General features: G+C 42.4%; 1 protein-coding gene across 7 annotated transcripts in view; it reads left to right on the forward strand.

Annotated features, from left to right (window-relative positions):
* Positions 1–17,690, forward strand: part of det1 (DET1 partner of COP1 E3 ubiquitin ligase) — a 206,275-nt gene extending 188,585 nt beyond the window's left edge. For 3 of the 7 annotated variants that reach the window (XM_060928491.1, XM_060928488.1, XM_060928485.1), the window contains 5 exons: positions 10,902–11,666; positions 11,758–12,111; positions 14,063–14,253; positions 14,605–14,796; positions 17,332–17,690. In XM_060928491.1, coding sequence (XP_060784474.1) covers positions 10,938–11,666; positions 11,758–12,111; positions 14,063–14,253; positions 14,605–14,796; positions 17,332–17,521 — 1,656 coding nt within the window. In that variant the 5' untranslated portion in view covers positions 10,902–10,937 and the 3' untranslated portion in view covers positions 17,522–17,690. Of the gene's footprint in view, positions 1–306; positions 1,953–8,942; positions 9,088–10,901; positions 11,667–11,757; positions 12,112–14,062; positions 14,254–14,604; positions 14,797–17,331 lie in introns of those variants that run through there. The other 4 variants (XM_060928487.1, XM_060928486.1, XM_060928490.1 and 1 more) reach the window with 3 other exon arrangements.
* The last annotated feature ends 4,059 nt before the right edge of the window (positions 17,691–21,749 follow it).

A 21,749-nucleotide genomic window follows, 5' to 3' on the forward strand; every position in this document is an offset into this window, starting at 1 on the left:
CTCCTTTGGGACATTATGGTCAAAAAATAAATTTTCTAATTTTCCTTTTTTTTTTTTTGCATTTACCCAACACTCAATGTTTCTTTTGTCGTGTTTAATAAGAATAAAGATAGCATCTTGCTTTATCTGGCCTCCACTGTGGAAAATTCTTTTGATTACAATTCAAATGCTTTTGTAAAATTGATTTCCATATAAAATAACTCCATCATGAAGAATTAAAGCCCCTCCTTCACAGATGAGTGAAAATATTGAATAAATTTCCTCTTTTTGGTTGCTTGGGTTAAAAATGCCAAGTTATGATGACTGAATTGATTATTCACTTAAATATGAATAATATGATACAGTTTGGGTATTTGATATGGCGAAATAGGACACAATGGAAAAATCAGGAACACACCGGAAAGATGAGAATAACGGCGGTGGTAAAAGAACAGCGACTGTACCGGCTGAAGGTCGTGCGGGTCTCTGCTGCGGTGCGCGAGCAACGGGACATCACTACCGCACCGGGCGGAGTGCGAGGCGGGGGCGGGTCAAAATGACTGGCCGTAGATTCTATCAAAAGTTCGATCTAAATTGACCATGGTTGCAAAATATTGGCCAAAAATACACAAACACTACGAAATATGAAGGTGAGATGAAAAAGAAACATTCTGTTGCCTTATACTGCAAGACTAAAACAAAATAAAACTGTCAAAACTCACCTTTTCAGCGATAACGTCCGAACAGATCACCCGCGTAACAGAGGGACCGCAAATGGAAGCACGATCAACTTCTAACTGTTGAAGTGGAAAATTCCATTCTACACATGCAGATTGTTAATGCGTGTCCTTCCCCGCACACAAATAACACGCTACGGTAAAAAATAGACCACAACTCATTTTATAGCTCAGAAATTCATACAAGACCAGCTACCATCGTAACATATTCTGTAAGAAGCATATTCTATACCTAACTTTCAGCTTTCATTTTAAAAAACAAAATCGCAGATTTATAACTAAATGTTTATATGGTGTAGTGATTTTAAGTTCCTACTTTTGGTGAGGTCGTGACCTCGACCCTGAGGCTTTCCGTTTAGATCAAAAACACACGATCGTATTGGTTTTGGGTTTGTGGAAAACGGAGTTACGATGGTGATGAAATATTTTGCATGATGTTTTATTACGGTTATGATTATTCTGTGAGTGCACCAATCCTTAGGTGGATAAAGTTACAACTTAAAATACAATTAGTGATAACTGTAGACTTTTCAGTGGACTACAACCTTTTTAAGGGAATGCAATGTAGTCGACCGTTTATCATGTCTCAGATCAAGCCGCCATTTTTCCACAAATTTGCAGAATTTTTGCCAAATTCTGAAGAGTATTCACATCAAACATTTAGTTTTATCTGTATTATTTCTTTCATCATTTTATTTCAAATTAAAACCAACATCACCATTCAAAACCATATAGTTTATTGACTGTGAGTATATTTAGTGGGGGACCCCCACAGTACCCAGTTTCTGAGACAGACACAAATTTCACTGTTACCAACTTCATCGTTATTGTGAGAAAAAAAAAAGACTGCATATTATAAAAAAAAACCCCATTGACTAAAATTACACTGACTCTGCGAGTAGGGCGTGGTCACAGACCGCTCAGTGGCAAATGCAAGGGGCTGGTTTACAGTTGCACCAACAAATAATGAACGTCTTCAGTCCAGCCAATGAAGACGGAGAGTTTTTATTTGAAATCTCAGCAAACAACTTTTATAGACACCAAGTACATAAGAGATCACAGACATCAGAAACACACCACTGTGCAATCAAGTCACGTTCATACCATTGCCACTTTCATATCCATCACGAGGTACTTGCAGCTAAAAAAAAATGCAGACGCTCTTCCAGTCTGCGCTTCAACAGGCAGTTCAGATGATAAATAACCAGAGGTGGACAAAGTCCCCAACGTCATTACGTAAGTCAAAGTACAGATCCCGCTGGTCAAATGTGACTCCGATACAAGTGAAAGTTCTCCAGTCAAATTTTTACTGAAGTTAAAGTACAGAAGTACTCGCTTTTAAAAATACTTAAGTATTAAAAGTACATTTTCTGTCAACACATTGTTGTATTATTGCCACAGCGCTTCCAAAACCGAATGCCGTTACCAAAGACAGAAATGTGAATTCACAAAATGAACGCATGCTGTGCCATCATGGTGGTTTAACATTAAGCTAGCTAGTCAGTGAAGCTCCACCTGACATGCTAGTGAACTCTTTTCAAACTTGAAATCATATTGGGTAGCTAACGCTACAGAAAAGAAAGATTTCTACATTGTTTATTTGGCAAGATTATGTTAAAGAGCATTTCCAGCGTTATGGACGTGACACTTGAACTCAAAATGGCAACAAATGACCCAGTGCATGTTTTATTGTCTCCCAGTATTTAAACAGGTGTTGCATATTTTAAGGCTGTACCATACTGGAGAAGTGATAGAACAAGAACAATTCCCATAGTACATCTAGGGCATGCCAGAAAATGCCAATAAAAGATGCGTTATGGATGTGACAGAAAAAGTATCACTTTTCTTGGGTGACTGTACGTTTTTATCAAACTCTATGAAATTGTAAACCTAATGTCGAAATGGAGATATCCATTTGATAGAGGGGTCCAAGGTGAATATTAAAAAATCTTTGTTTAAAATATTTTGTATTTCATGCAGAGTTTTGGAAGGAAAAGTCAGCGTTATGGATGTGACGAAATTCCGTTATGGATGTGACGCGTCTGAAATAGACATGGCATATGTTTAGAAAATCAGCAATTTAACCACCATAACCCTTTGAAAAACTCTCTAAATATCAGCTAAAACTATCAAAGTTCTTAAATAATATTTAGGATGGCTATTGTTTTGTGGATTTTAGCATACATTTCTGTGGCTTGTGGCAATAATACAGAATTGTACATGATCAAAGTTGATTTTAGCTTGGGTTTTACATTATAAGAAAGAAAGACTGACAGGGACATATTAGGTTGGTTACAAATTGGTTCAACTTATTCACATCTGTAAAATACAGGCCTAGGTGATATCTCTGGGAGTGGTTTTGATGTATTACATGTTGCTTTATTTTTGCATGGTGAGGTTGACATTTACATGGAATTGCCCTCAAACATATTTCTGAAAGGACTTCAGATAAGTTAGTGTTATTCACGTTAGCGTAACTCTGTTTCTACATGCTAACTAACAGCGTCCAAGTTAACTAGCTATGTGTAAACATGAGCTGTGGACAAGGCTACGGCAACTTGGTGGGCAAATCTGTAGAAAGTCATGTGACTAACCAGACTGCACAGCCACATTTGCAATGTTATCGCTAGCTCTAAAAGCACAGACAACTTCATTGCAAGCTTTCTCTTGGAATAAAACGTTTACATCCCTCAATATGCTTCCGCGGGTTGGACGGCGAGTTTTTGAAGGCCATGATAGGGTTCGTTTTCGGCAAACAAAAACATTTAAAATGAAACGTATCTTTAATCCTTTCAGAAAACTGAAACATGGGTTCATGGGCCATGAGTGCGTGCGTTCTCCGGAAGAGCCGCCTCCTTCCGTTCTGCCATCAACTGATAGTGTTAAATAACGCTGCTGAGAAATCACTGATCTTGATTTTATCCAGTCTATAGACGTGACGTGACCCTAAGGGGTGTTCACACGGCACATGTTTGCATCGATGCTGCACCGATGTATTTTGTTGCGATATATCTTACACCGGTGTAAATTTTGTGGAGCGTTCACACGTCACAAACCTGCTTACTAGAGAGAAGCGTGTTAGCACCGGTGCAGCCCCACTTGCCTTCACACGGCAGTTTTTGCGACCGTGCTATACGATAGTAATAATGCGGAAATGAAATATGCGCATGCGTGAAAATGTACTTCCTTTTCCCGGTTGTCATGGCATCACCAAGCGCCGGGAAAACAATGTGGATGAAGACACCAGTGTTGCCAGATACTGCTGACATTTTCCAGCCCAAAATATGTTCAAATCCGCCCAACCTGGCAACACTGGAAGACACGCAGTTCTGTTGTTGATATTCGTCATTTTGGAAGCGCAAAATACCAGGATGCAAATTATGCAATGCCCGTATGTAATCAACTCTCCTCACGCGTAGCGAGTCTACCCCTGTAGCGCTCAGACGGCCCATTTTATATCGGTGCTGCCCCGCAAACTAGCATTTACTCCGGAGTAAATTTCTTAAACCGCCTCCCGAGCAGGGTTAGATTTGCACCGGTTTAAGCAGCTTTCAGGGGCGACACCGCTATAACTTTGTACCGTGTGAACGCTCTACCGGGGCAGCCCCGGCGCTACACCGGAGTAAAAGTTGCCGTGTGAACACCCCTCTAGTGATTACTGATCGGCTTTCAGTGTCACCTGGGGAAAAAAAAAATCACGTTTTAGAAAAGAAAAAACCATCCACTTTCAAAGCTGCTTCATAGTAACGAGTAACGAGGACCTTGATAGAAATCAGGGTTCTCCACGAGGGGTTTTAGAGGTGCGGGTCGCCCCCCTTTCTGTGATTCCCGCCCCCGTTTAATTTCTGCCGCCCCTTTACAAAAGGAACGACGTCCCTTTGTTTTCTTTGTGACAGATAGCCTTTCTCTGTTGGAGTACCGACAACGCGACAACACCCGAGTGTGAAACTCATTTACCAGCAATTAGTTTAGTCAGTCTGACAATTATAGTCTAAGAAAAGCGTTTCACACTTCGGCGTTTTTGACACATTGTTCTTGCGCCGGGAGATAACACACACGCCTTTATAATAACATGTGAATCGACACCAAGTTCGAGATAACTGATTGTTATTGTCGGCAGAGAAATAAAGGATAAAAACAAAAAAGTTCAAAGTTGGTGCGGCAAGCGTGATATTGCCTATAAAAGCGTGAGGATATAACCTGGCTGTTAGTGTTACTGTAGCTCTTGAAGTGCGTACACTCTGTCGAAATGTCTCTCGAGCGATTCGGTTTTATGCGTAAGTGTTCCACTGTCGACATCGAAAACATCAATCCAAATTGATTTTGTATCGGTCCAATTGATTCCTCTACACTGTGTTCCAAATTATTATGCAAATCATATTTTCTCAGATTTTCCTAAATTATCTATATTAATGGCAGTCATCATGATTTTCCAGTTATCAACCATTAGAGTACAATTCAAATGTTTTTGAACGAACCTCCCAATGATAACAGTAAATTTTTAAGAAATAAAAAACACAAATGCACCCAAAATGCATGTTCCAAATTATTACGCACAATTGAGTTTCCAAACATTTTGTCATAAAGAACAAAAAATGGTCATGTGTGAAATTAGAAACATTAGCAGGTCATGACTAACTGAAATGTAACTGAAATCAAACACTATTTAAATCAAAACATTATCACAAGTGAAGTCACATCTGAACATAGGACCCCTTGTTGAAAAGGACCTTCTCAAGTCTTCCATCCATTGAATTGGTCAGTTTTTGGATAGTATCTGCTGGAACTGCCTTGCATGAGGACAGAATAGCCTCCCAGAGCTGTTGTTGAGATGTGAACTGCCTCCCACCATCATAAACACTTCTCTTGATGATGCTCCAAAGGTTCTCAATAGGGTTGAGGTCAGGGGAGGATGGGGGCCACACCATAAGTTTGTCTCCTTTGATGCCCATTGCAGCCAGAGATGCAGATGTATTCTTTGCAGCATGACATGGTGCATTGTCATGCATGAAAATGATCTTGTTTCGAAAAGCACGATTCTTCCTTTTGTACCATGGCAGGAAGTGTTCTTTGAGGAACTCCACATACGTTATGGATGTCATCTTCACACCGTCAGGGATCCTAAAAGGGCCGACAATTTCTCTCCCCATGATTCCAGCCCAAAACATCACTCCACCACCTCCTTGTTGGCGCCGTAGCCTTGTTTGCATGGGGTGGCCGTCAACCAACCATCCACCACTCCATCCATCTGGACCATCGACGGTTGCACGACATTCATTGGTGAACAGAACAGTTTTGAAGTCAGTCTTCATGTATTGCCTGGCCCACTGGAGCCGGTTCTGCTTGTGTCCAATGGATAGGGGAGGTCGAAACGATGGCTTGTGCACCGCTGCAAACCCCTGGAGGACCCTGCATCTTGTTGTTCGGGGCACGTTGGAGGCACCAGCAGCTTCAAAAACTTGTCTGCTGCTATGACAGGGCATTTTTACAGCTGCTCTTTTGATCCAACGTATTTGCCTGTAGGAAAGAGTCCTGGATTTTCCATTATCAGCACGCACACGTGTGTGCTCTGAATCAGCTACATACTTCTTGATAGTGTGATGATCGCGATGAAGTCTCTTGGCAGTTTTGATTGTTGCCATGCCTTGACCCAAACATTCAACTATTTGTTGCTTTTCAGCAGCCGACAGGTCCTTTTTCTTGCCCATTTTGGTTGAAAATGGTAGCCTGCTTAATAATGTGGGACAACCTTCTTTAGTAGTTTCCCCTTTAATTGGACTCACCTGCCAAACTAATTAGCACAGGTGTCTTCAGTTGGTTTCAGTGATATACAGAGCCCTGATACACATTACCATTCATGAGTTTAACTGACAAACAAAATATATTGCCTTACCACTCTTAAACACTTGTTACATAATAATTTGGAACACAGTGTATTCTAAATGATTACTATTTGAGATTATTTTATGCAAATGACACATGTAAATGTATGCAAATTTGTTTCAAGGTCATCCGATTGACCCCCACCCCCCTATATTTTCAATCCGTGGAGAACCCTGGAAATGTAGTGGAGTGAAAAGTACAATATTTGTCTTTCAAATGGAGTGAAGTTAAAGTCATAAGTTTCCAAAAAAAAAATACTCAAAGTACAGATACTCAAAAAGTGTACTTAAGTACAGAACTCGAGGAAATGTACTTCGTTACTGTGCACCTCTGATAATTACATTAAGTTGCACCCATTGAACTCACGGTTATTCGGGGTCCTCTGTCAGGAAATGGGTTCTGGGCATGAACAGCTGCTCGTGCACACAGAGGTTCGCTGGATTTCCAGAGGGAGAGGGTTCCAGCGCTTGTATGAGCTGTGAGAAGAGGTGAAGTTGTTTTTGATCGAAAGCAATTCGGAACTGGCCAAACACCTCCATGATTCCCTGTGGCTAGCTTCCTTGTTGTATTCGGTCGATATATTTGACAGAATGATGAGTTTTAATCGGTCTTTGCAAGGCTGAGAGTCCAATGTGTTGGTCCTCGCTGACAGAGTGGATGTTTTCATCCAAAAACTTGTCCTCTGGCATGAGTGCATAATTGTCGGAAACCGTGATGTTCCCCAGCCTCGCAGACTTCATCGCTGAGGCATGCGGCAGTGATTTCTCCTTTATTTTTCAATCAGCTGCAGATCACCTGTCTGGGCTTAAGCAGCAGTTAGTTTTTTATTTCAGGGAGGACTGCCGGGCATTTTCATGGGTTCGAGACCCATTTGTTTACACCACAAACGATTCGTCACTGCAAATGCAAGAGCAGCTTATTGAGCTGAAGAGTGACAGCAGGCTGAAGCACCTTGTTCGCACCTGTTCTCTTCCATCCTTCTGGGTAACGCTGATGCTCCCAGCTCTGTGACGCTGGCTTAAAAATTCTCCTACCTTTCACATCAACATACAGTTAGGTCCATATATATTTGGACACTGACACACATTTTGTTTTTTTTACCTGTTTACTGAAACATATTCAAGTTATAGTTATATAATGGACATAAAGTCCAGACTTTCAGCTTTCATTTGAGGGTATCCACGTTAAAACTGGATGAAGGGTTTAGGAGTTTCAGCTCCTTAACATGTGCCACCCTGTTTTTAAAGGGACCAAAAGTAATTGGACAATTGACTCAAAGGCTATTTCATGGGCAGGTGTGGGCAATTCCTTCGTTATGTCATTCTCAATTAAGCAGATAAAAGGCCTGGAGTTGATTTGAGGTGTGGTGCTTGCATTTGGAAGATTTTGCTGTGAAGAAAACATGCAGTCAAAGGAGCTCTCCATGCAGGTGAAACAAGCCATCCTTAAGCTGCGAAAACAGAAAAAAACCATCCGAGAAATTGCTACAATATTAGGAGTGGCAAAATCTACAGTTTGGTACATCCTGAGAAAGAAAGAAAGCACTGGTGAACTCATCAATGAGCAATTCCAGCGTTATGGACGTGACGAACTCAAAATGGCAACAAATGACCCAGTGCATGTTTTATTGTCTCCCAGTATTTAAACAGGTGTTGCATATTTTAAGGCTGTACCATACTGGAGAAGTGATAGAACAAGAACAATTCCCATAGTACATCTAGGGCATGCCAGAAAACGCCAATAAAAGATGCGTTATGGATGTGACAGAAAAAGTATCACTTTTCTTGGGTGACTGTACATTTTTATCAAACTCTGTGAAATCGTAAACCTAATGTCGAAATGGAGATATCCATTTGATAGAGGGGTCCAAGGTGAATATTAAAAAATCTTTGTTTAAAATATTTTGTATTTCATGCAGAGTTTCGGAAGGAAAAGTCAGCGTTATGGATGTGACGAAATTCCGTTATGGATGTGACGCGTCTGAAATAGACATGGCATATGTTTAGAAAATCAGCAATTTAACCACCATAACCCTTTGAAAAACTCTCTAAATATTAGCTAAAACTATCAAAGTTCTTAAATAATATTTAGGATGGCTATTGTTTTGCTGTTTTGTGGATTTTAGCATACATTTCTGTGGCTTGTGGCAATAATATAGAATTGTACATGATCAAAGTTGGTTTTAGCTTGGGGTTTACATTATAAGAAAGAAAGACTGACAGTGACATATTAGGTTGGTTACAAATTGGTTCAACTTATTCACATCTGTAAAATACAGGCCTAGGTGATATCTCTGGGAGTGGTTTTGATGTATTACATGTTGCTTTATTTTTGCATGGTGAGGTTGACATTTACATGGAATTGCCCTAATGCAAAAAGACCTGGACGCCCATAGAAGACGACAGTGGTGGATGATTGCAGAATAATTTCCATGGTGAAGAGAAACCCCTTCACAACAGCCAACCAAGTGAACAACACTCTCCAGGAGGTAGGCGCATCAATATCCAAATCTACCATAAAGAGAAGACTGCATGAAAGTAAATACAGAGGGTTCACTGCACGGTGCAAGCCACTCATAAGCCTCAAGAATAAAAAGGCTAGATTGGACTTTGCTAAAAAACATCTAAAAAAGCCAGCACAGTTCTGGAAGAACATTCTTTGGACAGATGAAACCAAGATCAACCTCGACCAGAATGATGGAAAGAAAAAAAGTATGGCGAAGGTGTGGTACAGCTCATGATCCAAAGCATACCACATCATCTGTTAAACACGGCGGAGGCAGTGTGATGGCTTGGGCATGCATGGCTGCCAGTGGCACTGGGTCACTAGTGTTTATTGATGATGTGACACAGGACAGAAGCAGCCGGATGAATTCTGAGGTATTCAGAGACATACTGTGTGCTCAAATCCAGCCAAACTGATTGGTCAGCGTGTCATAATACAGATGGACAATGACCCAGAACATAAAGCCAAAGCAACCCAGGAGTTTATTAAAGCAAAGAAGTGGAATATTCTTGAATGGCCAAGTCAGTCACCTGATCTCAACCCAATTGAGCAGCATTTCACTTGTTAAAGACTAAACTTCAGACAGAAAGGCCCACAAACAAACAGCAACTGAAAACCGCTGCAGTAAAGGCCTGGCAGAGCATTAAAAAGGAGGAAACACAGCGTCTGGTGATGTCCATGAGTTCAAGACTTCAGGCAGTCATTGCCAGCAAAGGGTTTTCAACCAAGTATTAGAAATGAACATTTTAGTTACAATTATTTAATTTGTCCAATTACTTTTGAGCCCCTGAAATGAAGGGATTGTGTTTAAAAAAATGCTTTAGTTCCTCACATTTTTATGCAATCATTTTGTTCAACCCACTGAATTAAAGCTGAAAGTCTGAACTTCAACTGCATCTGAATTGTTTTGTTCAAAATTCATTGTGGTAATGTACAGAACCAAAATTAGAAAAATGTTGTCTCTGTCCAAATATTTATGGACCTAACTGTACTTGTGTGAGGCAGGCTTTTCAAAACTGACTGCGCTCAAAACTAAGTACCGCAATCGCGCTCAGATTGAGGATGACCCGAGGCTGTGTTTAACTAAAATTGAGCCGAGAATTCGAGAACTCTGCCAAACAAAGCAGCCTCATGTGTCACACTGAGACATTCGTTAACACGACCGCCGGTACTCCGGTAGTTTATTTGTTTGTTCATGTGTTTTGTTTGTTCGCAACTTTGCGGAAAAAATGTACAGACAGATTTTAATGAAAATTTTACTAGATACGGGTCTTGGCCCAATGAAGAACTTAAATTTTGGAGGCGATCCGGAACCGCGTCTGGATCCAGAATTTTTTAAAAGGATATAGATTGAATATTTTCAGTTTCGGACTGTGTTGTCTAATATTGTAATAATACATGACAATAAAACACAGCCTAATAATAATAATAATAATAATAATAATAGCTTATCTGTCCTTTTTTTTGGGGCGGGGCTCAAAGTACACTGGCTACAGTCAGGGGGGCCCAGATCGCAAATGTTTGAGAACCCCTGTGCTGAGAGAATCAGGCTTTGCTCTGAAATGAATCTGAATGAATCTTTTCACTGAACTGATTCAAAAGAGTCAGAAATATTTAAACTTCTTTTTTTTTTTTAAACAACAGAAGCAGATGACAAATTAATATAAAATATAAATAGGAATGTTTTCCTGTTTATACGGAGACATCGCCGTCTACACCGTCCGTGTTGTTTATTCGGACTTTTGGCCAAATGAGTTGCTCAAATATTTAAAATTTTCTTCTTTTCTTGAATTTCAGTTCCGTCTGGAAGGCTAGACGTCCTCCTCTTCTCTCATGGCGTCTTCGGAAGATGAGTTCCAGACCCTGAAGCCGCGCCGCATTCAGAACCAGAATGTGGTGCACAGACTGGAGCTGCGGCGCATCAGCTCGGGCCGACCCGGCGCTCACTGGTACCGCGTTCGCTGTTTCCACCAGAACCTCTTCCCAAATTTCACCGCCGTGAATGTGGAGAAGCCGCCGTGTTTCCTGCGCAAGTTCTCTCCGGATGGCCGCTGCTTCGTGGCGTTCTCTTCGGACCAGACCTCGCTGGAGATCTACGAGTTCCGAGGCTGCCAGGCGGCTGAGGATCTGCTCCAGGACCACGACGAGGGCCGAGACGGCGAGGTTCTGAGTGAGAGTGTGCGAGCCCGTCTGTTCTCGCGTTTCTTCTCGCTGCTTCACGTGACTAGCGTGGCGTCAAACGGCGAGCACCTGAACCGCGAGTGCAGCTTGTTCACGGACGATGGGCGCTATGTGATTGTGGGCTCGGCAGCGTACCTGCCTGACGAGCCTCAGCCGCACTTTTTCGAGGTTTATCGCAACAACGAGGCGGTGACTCCGAACCCGCGCTCGCCGCTTGAGGATTACTCGCTCCACATCGTCGACTTGCACACGGGACGCCTCTGCGACACGCGCGCCTTTAAATGCGATAAAATCATCCTGTCGCATAATCAGGGACTTTACCTGTACAGGAACATCCTCGCCATCCTCTCGGTCCAGCAGCAGACCATCCACGTCTTTCAGGTAGGAGCTAGTCACAGAGGCCACGCCCACTTTTTACCAGGATGGCCAATTTAACAAATGTACTGTTTTACACCTGCTTCGTACCTTGCAGGTGACGGCGGAGGGGACGTTCCTGGACGTGCGTACAATCGGGCGGTTCTGTTACGAGGACGACCTGTTGACACTGTCGGCCGTGTACTCGGAGGCGCAGGTGGAGGGCCCGGCCGGGTTCTCGCGCCTCTATAAGGAGAAGAGCATCAGCTCTCTGAAGCACCGCCTGCTGGTGTTCCTGTGGAGACGAGCCGAGCGTGACGGCAGCGCCACCGCGAAACGCCGCTTCTTCCAGTTCTTCGACCAGCTGCGGCAGCTGCGCATGTGGAAAATGCAGCTGCTGGATGAGAATCACCTGCTGATCAAATACACCAGCGAGGACGTGGTGACCCTGCGCGTCACTGACCCCTCCCAGGTACCGCCCACACATCCCATAATAACCCCCAGATACACATGGGAATAAAACACAAACTCTTCAGGACGTGCTCCATCGCACCACCCGGGTGTTGATTAGTTTACTAGAACAGAACGCCACACACAATGACTTTTTTAACCTTTTCTGAATATTTTAATTATTTGTTTTAGTCCCTTTTTTATTAGTTTCATATCAGTATTAATTAAATGACATGCAGCATTTAATGTTAATATTTGTCGATTATATTTGAAGTGTTTGTTTTTTCTTCTTATTGATTTACTTTTTTTTGTAGTGTTTATTTCTAACCCCATTTCTAGAAAAGTTGGGAACATTTCCAAAATGCAATCATTTTTTTTTTTTTAATTCATGTGAACCTTTTATTTAACAGACAAAAGTACAAAGAAAAGCTGTTCAGTAGTTTTACTGACCAACTTAACTGTATTTTGTAAATATAAACAAACTTAAAATTTGATTTCAGCAACACACAAAGTTGGGACAGAGACATTATTAGCGTTGTGTTTCAGCCCCTTTCCTTTAATAACACTTTTTAATCGTATGGGATCTGAGGATACGAATTGTTGCGGTTTGTGATTGGAATTTTTGTCCATTTTTGCTCGATACAAGACTTCAGCTGCTCAACAGTCCGTGGTCTCTTGTCTGATTCTCCTCTTCATGATGCTCCATACATTCTCAATAGGAGACAGATCTGGACTGGCAGCAGGCCAGTCAAGCGCATTCACTCTGTGTCTACGAAGCCACGCTGTTGTAGCCCGTGCAGAATGAGGCGTGGCATCGTCCTGCTCAAATAAGCATGGACTTCCTGGGAAGAGACATCATCTTGATGAATATGTCTCTCTAAAATCCCATACGCCTCCGGGTCAGTCTTACCTTCACACACATGCACCTCCCCATGCCATGGGCACTAATCCCCCCCCATACCATCACAGACGCTGCTTTTACACCTTTCTCTGATAACAAACTGGATGGTTGTATTCACCTTTGGTGTTGAGAACTCGATGTCTGGTTTTCCTGAAAACGAGCTGAAATGTGACTCATCTGACCACAGCACACGTTTCCACTGTCTTTCGGTCCATCTGAGATGAGTTCCAGCCCGGAGAAATCAGCAGTGTTTCTGTACAGAATTGATGAACGGCTTCCTCCTCGTGTAATACGGTTTGAGGTTGCGTTTCTGGATGCAGCGGTGGACTGTGTTCAGGGACGACGGTTTTCTGAAGTCCTCCCGAGCCCATGTGGCTATATTTGTCACATTAGCATGATGGTTTCACAGGCAGTGCTGCCTGAGGGCTCGAAGGTAACGCCCATTCACCAGTGGTTTCCGACCACGCCCTTTACGCTCTGAGATGTCGCCGAATTCCCTGAATCTTTTCTCAATATTATGTTCTGTAGATTTTGAAAGATGTAAAATCTTGCGTTGAGGAATGTTCTTTTTGACTTGATGAACAATTCTCTCATGAATTTTGGTACAAAGCAGTGAGCCCCGCCCATCCTTGTTTGTAAAGACTGAACCTGTGGTGCTGCTCCTTTTATACCTGATCATGTGACCAGTTAACCTGCTGATTGTGGAATCTTCCAGAATGGCGTTAGTTGAATATCCTGTAAACTTTTCAGTCTTATTTTGTTTCTGTCCCAACTTTCTGTGAGAGTGTTACAGGCAGCAAATTCTAACTTCATTTATATTTATAAAATACAATTAAATTGGTCAGTAAAACTATTGAAAATCTTTTCTTTGTACTTTTATCAGTTAAATAAAGGTTCATGTGAATTAAAAAAAAAAATCAGATGTTTGTTTTTATTGCATTTTGGAAAAAATTCCAACTTTTCTGGAAATGGGGTTTGTAATTATTCAGCATAGATTTGATCCACACTTATGATTTATTCATAATACTTTTTTTAATCAGTACTGAGATACAAGTTTCTCTCTCTCTCTCAGCCGTCTTTCTTCGTGGTGTATAACATGGTGAGCACGGAGGTGATCGCGGTGTTTGAGAACACGTCTGATCAGCTGCTGGAGCTGTTTGAGAATTTCTGTGATCTGTTCCGTAACGCTACGCTACACAGTGAGGCTGTACAGTTCCCCTGCTCCGCCTCCAGCAACAACTACGCCCGGCAGGTCCAGCGCAGGTGCACCATCACCCACAGCTCCACGCCCATCACCTACACCCCCATTGCCCTCACGTCACACTTCCATCATGCCACACACCCATCGCTCTCACACCCTCATCATGTCGCCCCCTCTGTAAAAAAAAAAAAAATCAGATGTTTTCCTTAATTTAAAAAATTGTTCAGTTAATTAACTGAATGAATTTAATTTATTTAAAAGTCTATAAGGATCTTGTGAAATCTCAGAAAACTGTATTGTGATGTCACTGATCATAATACTGAGAAAATCGTCATATCAAAAAATATATCGTTGTACTTTTAATATCAAATGTTCTTTGGCATACAGTTAAAAAAAAGTGTGTGTGTGTGTAGGTTTAAGGACACTATAGTGAATGCGAAGTACGGCGGTCACACGGAGGCGGTGCGGCGTTTACTCGGTCAGCTGCCCATCAGCGCTCAGTCATACAGCAGCAGCCCCTACCTCGACCTGTCGCTCTTCAGCTACGACGACAAGTGGGTCTCCGTCATGGAGCGACCAAAAACCTGCGGAGATCACCCCATACGGTGAGGACACACACACACGCTCTTATTGCTCTCGCCTTCCTCTGTGTTCAGAAATTACTTCTGAGATCTCGACACAGACAGCCATCAGGTTCTTTCCTTTATTTATCATTTTGCCTTCTTTCTTTCTTTCTTTCTGCAGGAATCAGATTCATTCTGTCCGTCATGATGGCTGTTAAATCAGACAATTTAAACATCGCACAATATCACACACGGGTTTGATCGAAGCTTCGGCTGGACACGCCCCTGTGAACGATCTGTTACTATAGAAACGATAACGTATCAGAACGAGTGCATTAATATAAACCTGCACTACTGTCAGAGCTGCTGTTAGAGAGAATTAATCAACACCTTCTGATCAATCAGAGCCCAGATTTCTGAAACCTGCGAGAGGTTTATCTGATCGACTCGAGCGGCTCTGACGGTTGCACTGTTCGCCCGAGAGACGAGCGTTTTCACGTCGGCGTGTTCAGAAAGGACAGTTTTGGATCAGACTCAGTTTTTGAAGGTCGCTCTGTTGGGCTTCCGGAGCTTGATGTGCGTAAAGACGTGTGAGATGTTCAGAGCGCCGCTTCACACACTGCTGAAACTCTTACTGCTGCTTTACAGACGGTGGAAACGAAGCGCGGTGTGTTTGAGCAGGACGTCCAGCGAGCTGCTGCTCTGGAACCGGCTCCTCGCTGAGACGGCGTGGTTTAGTTTCGCAGCTCATACACACAACGTTTTTAAATTAAAAAAAAAAAATCAAGAAAAAAAACCTGCCTAAAAACAACTTACACAAACTCACAGCTTTCACACAAAAATGAATATGAACAGAAATAATTAATCAGGTGTCTTTAAACAGTTCCATTTCTACTTCAACTCATTTCTTACAGGATTGGATCAAATTCATTCTTTTTCTCTCGGATATCTGATCCGCCTTTGTCTGTCTTATTTATTTATTGTAGACATCAGACCCAAAATGCTCCTGAGTATTGGATCTCTCGTTGTCATGGTTACCTCACCTCTGACTTTTTCAAAATACATTTATTTTTATTAATTAACAAATTTCAAATGATTTATATATATTTTTTAAATTTCAATTTATTATAAATTTGTTAATTAGAATAATTTAAATGCATTTTGAAAGTCAATGGCAAGGTAACCATGGCAACGAGAGATCCAATACTCAAGTGTTATGGGTCTGATGGCTGGACAGACAGACAAACAGATAAAATACATTTTTTGATTGATGTACTTTTGTAGATAAGCTTTAAATAGTAAAATAATAGAAGAAATAATTTTCCATGTCAATTTTTGAAATAAAAAGTTGTAAATATATTTTATTATATTTTTATTTTTTTATTTATATTATATTTATATATATTTTTAATTATTTTTATTTTATTATATTTTTTATTATAAATAAATACATTTACAACTATTTTTATTTAAAAAAATTGACATGGAAAATTATTTCTTCTATTATTTTACTATTTAGGGCGGTGGTGTAGTGGTTAGCGCTGTCGCCTCACAGCAAGAAGGTCCGGGTTCGAGCCCCGGGGCCGGCGAGGGCCTTTCTGTGCGGAGTTTGCATGTTCTCCCCGTGTCCGCGTGGGTTTCCTCCGGGTGCTCTGGTTTCCCCCACAGTCCAAAGACATGCAGGTTAGGTTAACTGGTGACTCTAAATTGAGCGTAGGTGTGAATGTGAGTGTGAATGGTTGTCTGTGTCTATGTGTCAGCCCTGTGATGACCTGGCGACTTGTCCAGGGTGAACCCCGCCTTTCGCCCGTAGTCAGCTGGGATAGGATCCAGCTCGCCTGCGACTCTGTAGAACAGGATAAAGCGGCTACAGATGACGAGATTTTACGATTTAAATAGATATTTATTTACAACTATTTTTATTTCAAAAATTGACATGGAAAATTATTTCTTCTATTATTTTACTATTTAAAGCTTATCTACAAAAGTACATCAATTAAAAAATGTATTTTATCTGTTTGTCTGTCTGTCCAGCCATCAGACCCATAACACTTCTGAGTATTGGATCTCTCGTTGCCATGGTTACCTTGCCATTGACTTTCAAAATACATTTAATTTATTCTAATTAACAAATTTCTGATATAGTTTTTTTAATTTCATATTTTTATTAAAAAAATTAACATGGAAAAGGACTTTATTATTTTACAATGTTATACTTACCGACAGAACTCCATCAGTTGGTTCCACTCAGGTGGAATAATTAAAATTTTTTTAAATGTAATGGTGATCTTGATACCTGTGAGATCTCAAAAATGCATGTTGTGGCATAATTTATATAATTTACGATAACGGTCTTGTTTTCTTCCCATCGTCCAGCTCTCTGGAACACAGGAGCTCCGTTTCATCACGCTGTCCTGTTACTTATTTTTCCTCCGATATTTATAGACAGCGTTCAGAACAGGAAAAATAACACGTGTGAATAAATATTTCTTATTCGATGTATTACATCATACACAAACAGTGATTGTTGTATTAGAACAATATCTTTTCATTGTGTGTGTGTGTGTGTGTGTGTAGGTTTTACGCGAGAGACTCTGGTCTGCTGAAGTTTAAGATCCAGGCTGGTCTTCTGGGTCGGCCGATAAATCACACCGTGCGGCGCCTCGTCGCGTTCACCTTCCACCCGTTCGAACCGTTCGCCATCTCCGTGCAGCGCACCAACGCTGAGTATGTCGTCAACTTCCACATGCGCCACAGCTGCTTGTGACAAAACGCACATCTGGGTGGTGTGTGTGAGAGAGAGATGATGTTCACACTGCTTTTTCAGATCATTTTCACGTTTTTAACATTAAAACTCTATTTATTATACCCACAGTATGACTATTTTATTCACAATTATTTTTTTATTGTAAATAAAAGTTGGTTTGGAGATTTTACACCGTCCAGATGTGCTCTCTGGTACAGGAAAGCTGGAAGTGATGTGGAGCTGGGGAGGGAGGGAGATCAAGGAAGGAGAAAGAAGGAAAAAAAGAAATGTGAAGGAGAAAGGAAGAAGCAAGAAATATGAAGAGGAGGGAGAGAGAGAGAGAGAGAGAGAAGCAAGAAACAGGAAAGAGAGAAAGGATGAAGCAAGAAGTATGTGTGAGAGAGTGAGTGGGAGAAAGAATGAATCAAGAAATGTCACAGAAATAAAGGAAGGAAGAAGCAAGGGGTGTGTGAGAGAAAGGAAGAAGCAAGGGGTGTGTGAGAGAAAGAAAGGAAGAAGCAAGGGGTGTGTGAGAGAAAGAAAGGAAGAAGCAAGGGGTGTGTGAGAGAAAGAAAGGAAGAAGCAAGGGGTGTGTGAGAGAGAGAAAGAAAGGAAGAAGCAAGGGGTGTGAGAGAGAGAAAGAAAGGAAGAAGCAAGGGGTGTGTGAGAGAAAGAAAGGAAGAAGCAAGGGGTGTGTGAGAGAAAGAAAGGAAGAAGCAAGGGGTGTGAGAGAGAAAGAAAGGAAGAAGCAAGGGGTGTGAGAGAGAAAGAAAAGAAGAAGCAAGGGGTGTGTGAGAGAGAAAGAAAGGAAGAAGCAAGGGGTGTGTGAGAGAAAGAAAGGAAGAAGCAAGGGGTGTGAGAGAGAAAGAAAGGAAGAAGCAAGGGGTGTGTGAGAGAGAAAGAAAGGAAGAAGCAAGGGGTGTGTGAGAGAAAGAAAGGAAGAAGCAAGGGGTGTGTGAGAGAAAGAAAGGAAGAAGCAAGGGGTGTGAGAGAGAAAGAAAGGAAGAAGCAAGGGGTGTGAGAGAGAAAGAAAGGAAGAAGCAAGGGGTGTGTGAGAGAAAGAAAGGAAGAAGCAAGGGGTGTGTGAGAGAAAGAAAGGAAGAAGCAAGGGGTGTGTGAGAAAGAAAGGAAGAAGCAAGGGGTGTGAGAGAGAGAAAGAAAGGAAGAAGCAAGGGGTGTGAGAGAGAAAGAAAAAAGCAAGGGGTGTGTGAGAGAAAGAAAGGAAGAAGCAAGGGGTGTGTGAGAGAGAGAAAGAAAGGAAGAAGCAAGGGATGTGTGAGAGAGAAAGAAAGGAAGAAGCAAGGGGTGTGTGAGAGAGAGAAAGAAAGGAAGAAGCAAGGGGTGTGTGAGAGAGAGAAAGAAAGGAAGAAGCAAGGGGTGTGTGAGAGAGAAAGAAAGGAAGAAGCAAGGGGTGTGTGAGGGAGAAAGAAAGGAAGAAGGAAGGGGTGTGTGAGAGAGAGAAAGAAAGGAAGAAGCAAGGGGTGTGTGAGAGAGAGAAAGAAAGGAAGAAGCAAGGGGTGTGAGAGAGAAAGAAAGGAAGAAGCAAGGGGTGTGTGAGAGAGAAAGAAAGGAAGAAGCAAGGGGTGTGTGAGAGAAAGAAAGGAAGAAGCAAGGGGTGTGTGAGAGAAAGAAAGGAAGAAGCAAGGGGTGTGTGAGAGAGAGAAAGAAAGGAAGAAGCAAGGGGTGTGTGAGAGAGAAAGAAAGGAAGAAGCAAGGGGTGTGTGAGAGAGAAAGAAAGGAAGAAGCAAGGGGTGTGTGAGAGAGAGAAAGAAAGGAAGAAGCAAGGGGTGTGTGAGAGAGAAAGAAAGGAAGAAGCAAGGGGTGTGTGAGAGAGAAAGAAAGGAAGAAGCAAGGGGTGTGTGAGAGAGAAAGAAAGGAAGAAGCAAGGGGTGTGTGAGAGAGAGAAAGAAAGGAAGAAGCAAGGGGTGTGTGAGAGAGAGAAAGAAAGGAAGAAGCAAGGGGTGTGAGAGAAAGAAAGGAAGAAGCAAGGGGTGTGTGAGAGAAAGAAAGGAAGAAGCAAGGGGTGTGTGAGAGAAAGAAAGGAAGAAGCAAGGGGTGTGTGAGAGAAAGAAAGGAAGAAGCAAGGGGTGTGTGAGAGAAAGAAAGGAAGAAGCAAGGGGTGTGTGAGAGAAAGAAAGGAAGAAGCAAGGGGTGTGTGAGAGAGAAAGAAAGGAAGAAGCAAGGGGTGTGTGAGAGAGAGAAAGAAAGGAAGAAGCAAGGGGTGTGAGAGAGAGAAAGAAAGGAAGAAGCAAGGGGTGTGTGAGAGAGAAAGAAAGGAAGAAGCAAGGGGTGTGTGAGAGAGAAAGAAAGGAAGAAGCAAGGGGTGTGAGAGAAAGAAAGGAAGAAGCAAGGGGTGTGTGAGAGAGAAAGAAAGGAAGAAGCAAGGGGTGTGTGAGAGAGAAAGAAAGGAAGAAGCAAGGGGTGTGTGAGAGAGAAAGAAAGGAAGAAGTAAGGGGTGTGTGTGAGAGAGAAAGAAAGGAAGAAGCAAGGGGTGTGTGAGAGAAAGGAAGAAGCAAGGGGTGTGTGAGAGAAAGGAAGAAGCAAGGGGTGTGTGAGAGAAAGAAAGGAAGAAGCAAGGGGTGTGTGAGAGAAAGAAAGGAAGAAGCAAGGGGTGTGTGAGAGAGAAAGAAAGGAAGAAGCAAGGGGTGTGTGAGAGAGAAAGAAAGGAAGAAGCAAGGGGTGTGAGAGAAAGAAAGGAAGAAGCAAGGGGTGTGTGAGAGAGAAAGAAAGGAAGAAGCAAGGGGTGTGTGAGAGAGAAAGAAAGGAAGAAGCAAGGGGTGTGTGAGAGAGAAAGAAAGGAAGAAGTAAGGGGTGTGTGTGAGAGAGAAAGAAAGGAAGAAGCAAGGGGTGTGAGAGAAAGAAAGGAAGAAGCAAGGGGTGTGTGAGAGAAAGAAAGGAAGAAGCAAGGGGTGTGTGAGAGAAAGAAAGGAAGAAGCAAGGGGTGTGTGAGAGAAAGAAAGGAAGAAGCAAGGGGTGTGTGAGAGAGAAAGAAAGGAAGAAGCAAGGGGTGTGTGAGAGAGAAAGAAAGGAAGAAGCAAGGGGTGTGAGAGAAAGAAAGGAAGAAGCAAGGGGTGTGTGAGAGAGAAAGAAAGGAAGAAGCAAGGGGTGTGTGAGAGAAAGAAAGGAAGAAGCAAGGGGTGTGAGAAAGAAAGGAAGAAGCAAGGGGTGTGAGAGAGAAAGGAAGAAGCAAGGGGTGTGAGAGAGAAAGGAAGAAGCAAGGGGTGTGTGAGAGAAAGAAAGGAAGAAGCAAGGGGTGTGTGAGAGAGAGAAAGAAAGGAAGAAGCAAGGGGTGTGTGAGAGAGAGAAAGAAAGGAAGAAGCAAGGGGTGTGTGAGAGAAAGGAAGAAGCAAGGGGTGTGTGAGAGAAAGGAAGAAGCAAGGGGTGTGTGAGAGAAAGAAAGGAAGAAGCAAGGGGTGTGTGAGAGAAAGAAAGGAAGAAGCAAGGGGTGTGTGAGAGAGAAAGAAAGGAAGAAGCAAGGGGTGTGTGAGAGAGAAAGAAAGGAAGAAGCAAGGGGTGTGTGAGAGAGAAAGAAAGGAAGAAGCAAGGGGTGTGTGAGAGAGAGAAAGAAAGGAAGAAGCAAGGGGTGTGTGAGAGAGAGAAAGAAAGGAAGAAGCAAGGGGTGTGTGAGAGAGAAAGAAAGGAAGAAGCAAGGGGTGTGTGAGAGAAAGAAAGGAAGAAGCAAGGGGTGTGTGAGAGAGAGAAAGAAAGGAAGAAGCAAGGGGTGTGTGAGAGAGAAAGAAAGGAAGAAGCAAGGGGTGTGTGAGAGAGAAAGAAAGGAAGAAGCAAGGGGTGTGTGAGAGAGAGAAAGAAAGGAAGAAGCAAGGGGTGTGAGAGAGAAAGAAAGGAAGAAGCAAGGGGTGTGTGAGAGAAAGAAAGGAAGAAGCAAGGGGTGTGTGAGAGAAAGAAAGGAAGAAGCAAGGGGTGTGAGAGAGAGAAAGGAAGAAGCAAGGGGTGTGAGAGAAAGAAAGGAAGAAGCAAGGGGTGTGAGAGAGAAAGAAAGGAAGAAGCAAGGGGTGTGAGAGAAAGAAAGGAAGAAGCAAGGGGTGTGTGAGAGAAAGAAAGGAAGAAGCAAGGGGTGTGAGAGAAAGAAAGGAAGAAGCAAGGGGTGTGAGAGAGAAAGAAAGGAAGAAGCAAGGGGTGTGAGAGAAAGAAAGGAAGAAGCAAGGGGTGTGTGAGAAAGAAAGGAAGAAGTAAGGGGTGTGTGTGAGAGAGAAAGAAAGGAAGAAGCAAGGGGTGTGTGTGAGAGAAA

Source organism: Neoarius graeffei, chromosome 8 (genome assembly GCF_027579695.1).
Source record: "Neoarius graeffei isolate fNeoGra1 chromosome 8, fNeoGra1.pri, whole genome shotgun sequence".
In the NCBI taxonomy this organism is placed as follows: Eukaryota; Metazoa; Chordata; class Actinopteri; order Siluriformes; family Ariidae; genus Neoarius; species Neoarius graeffei.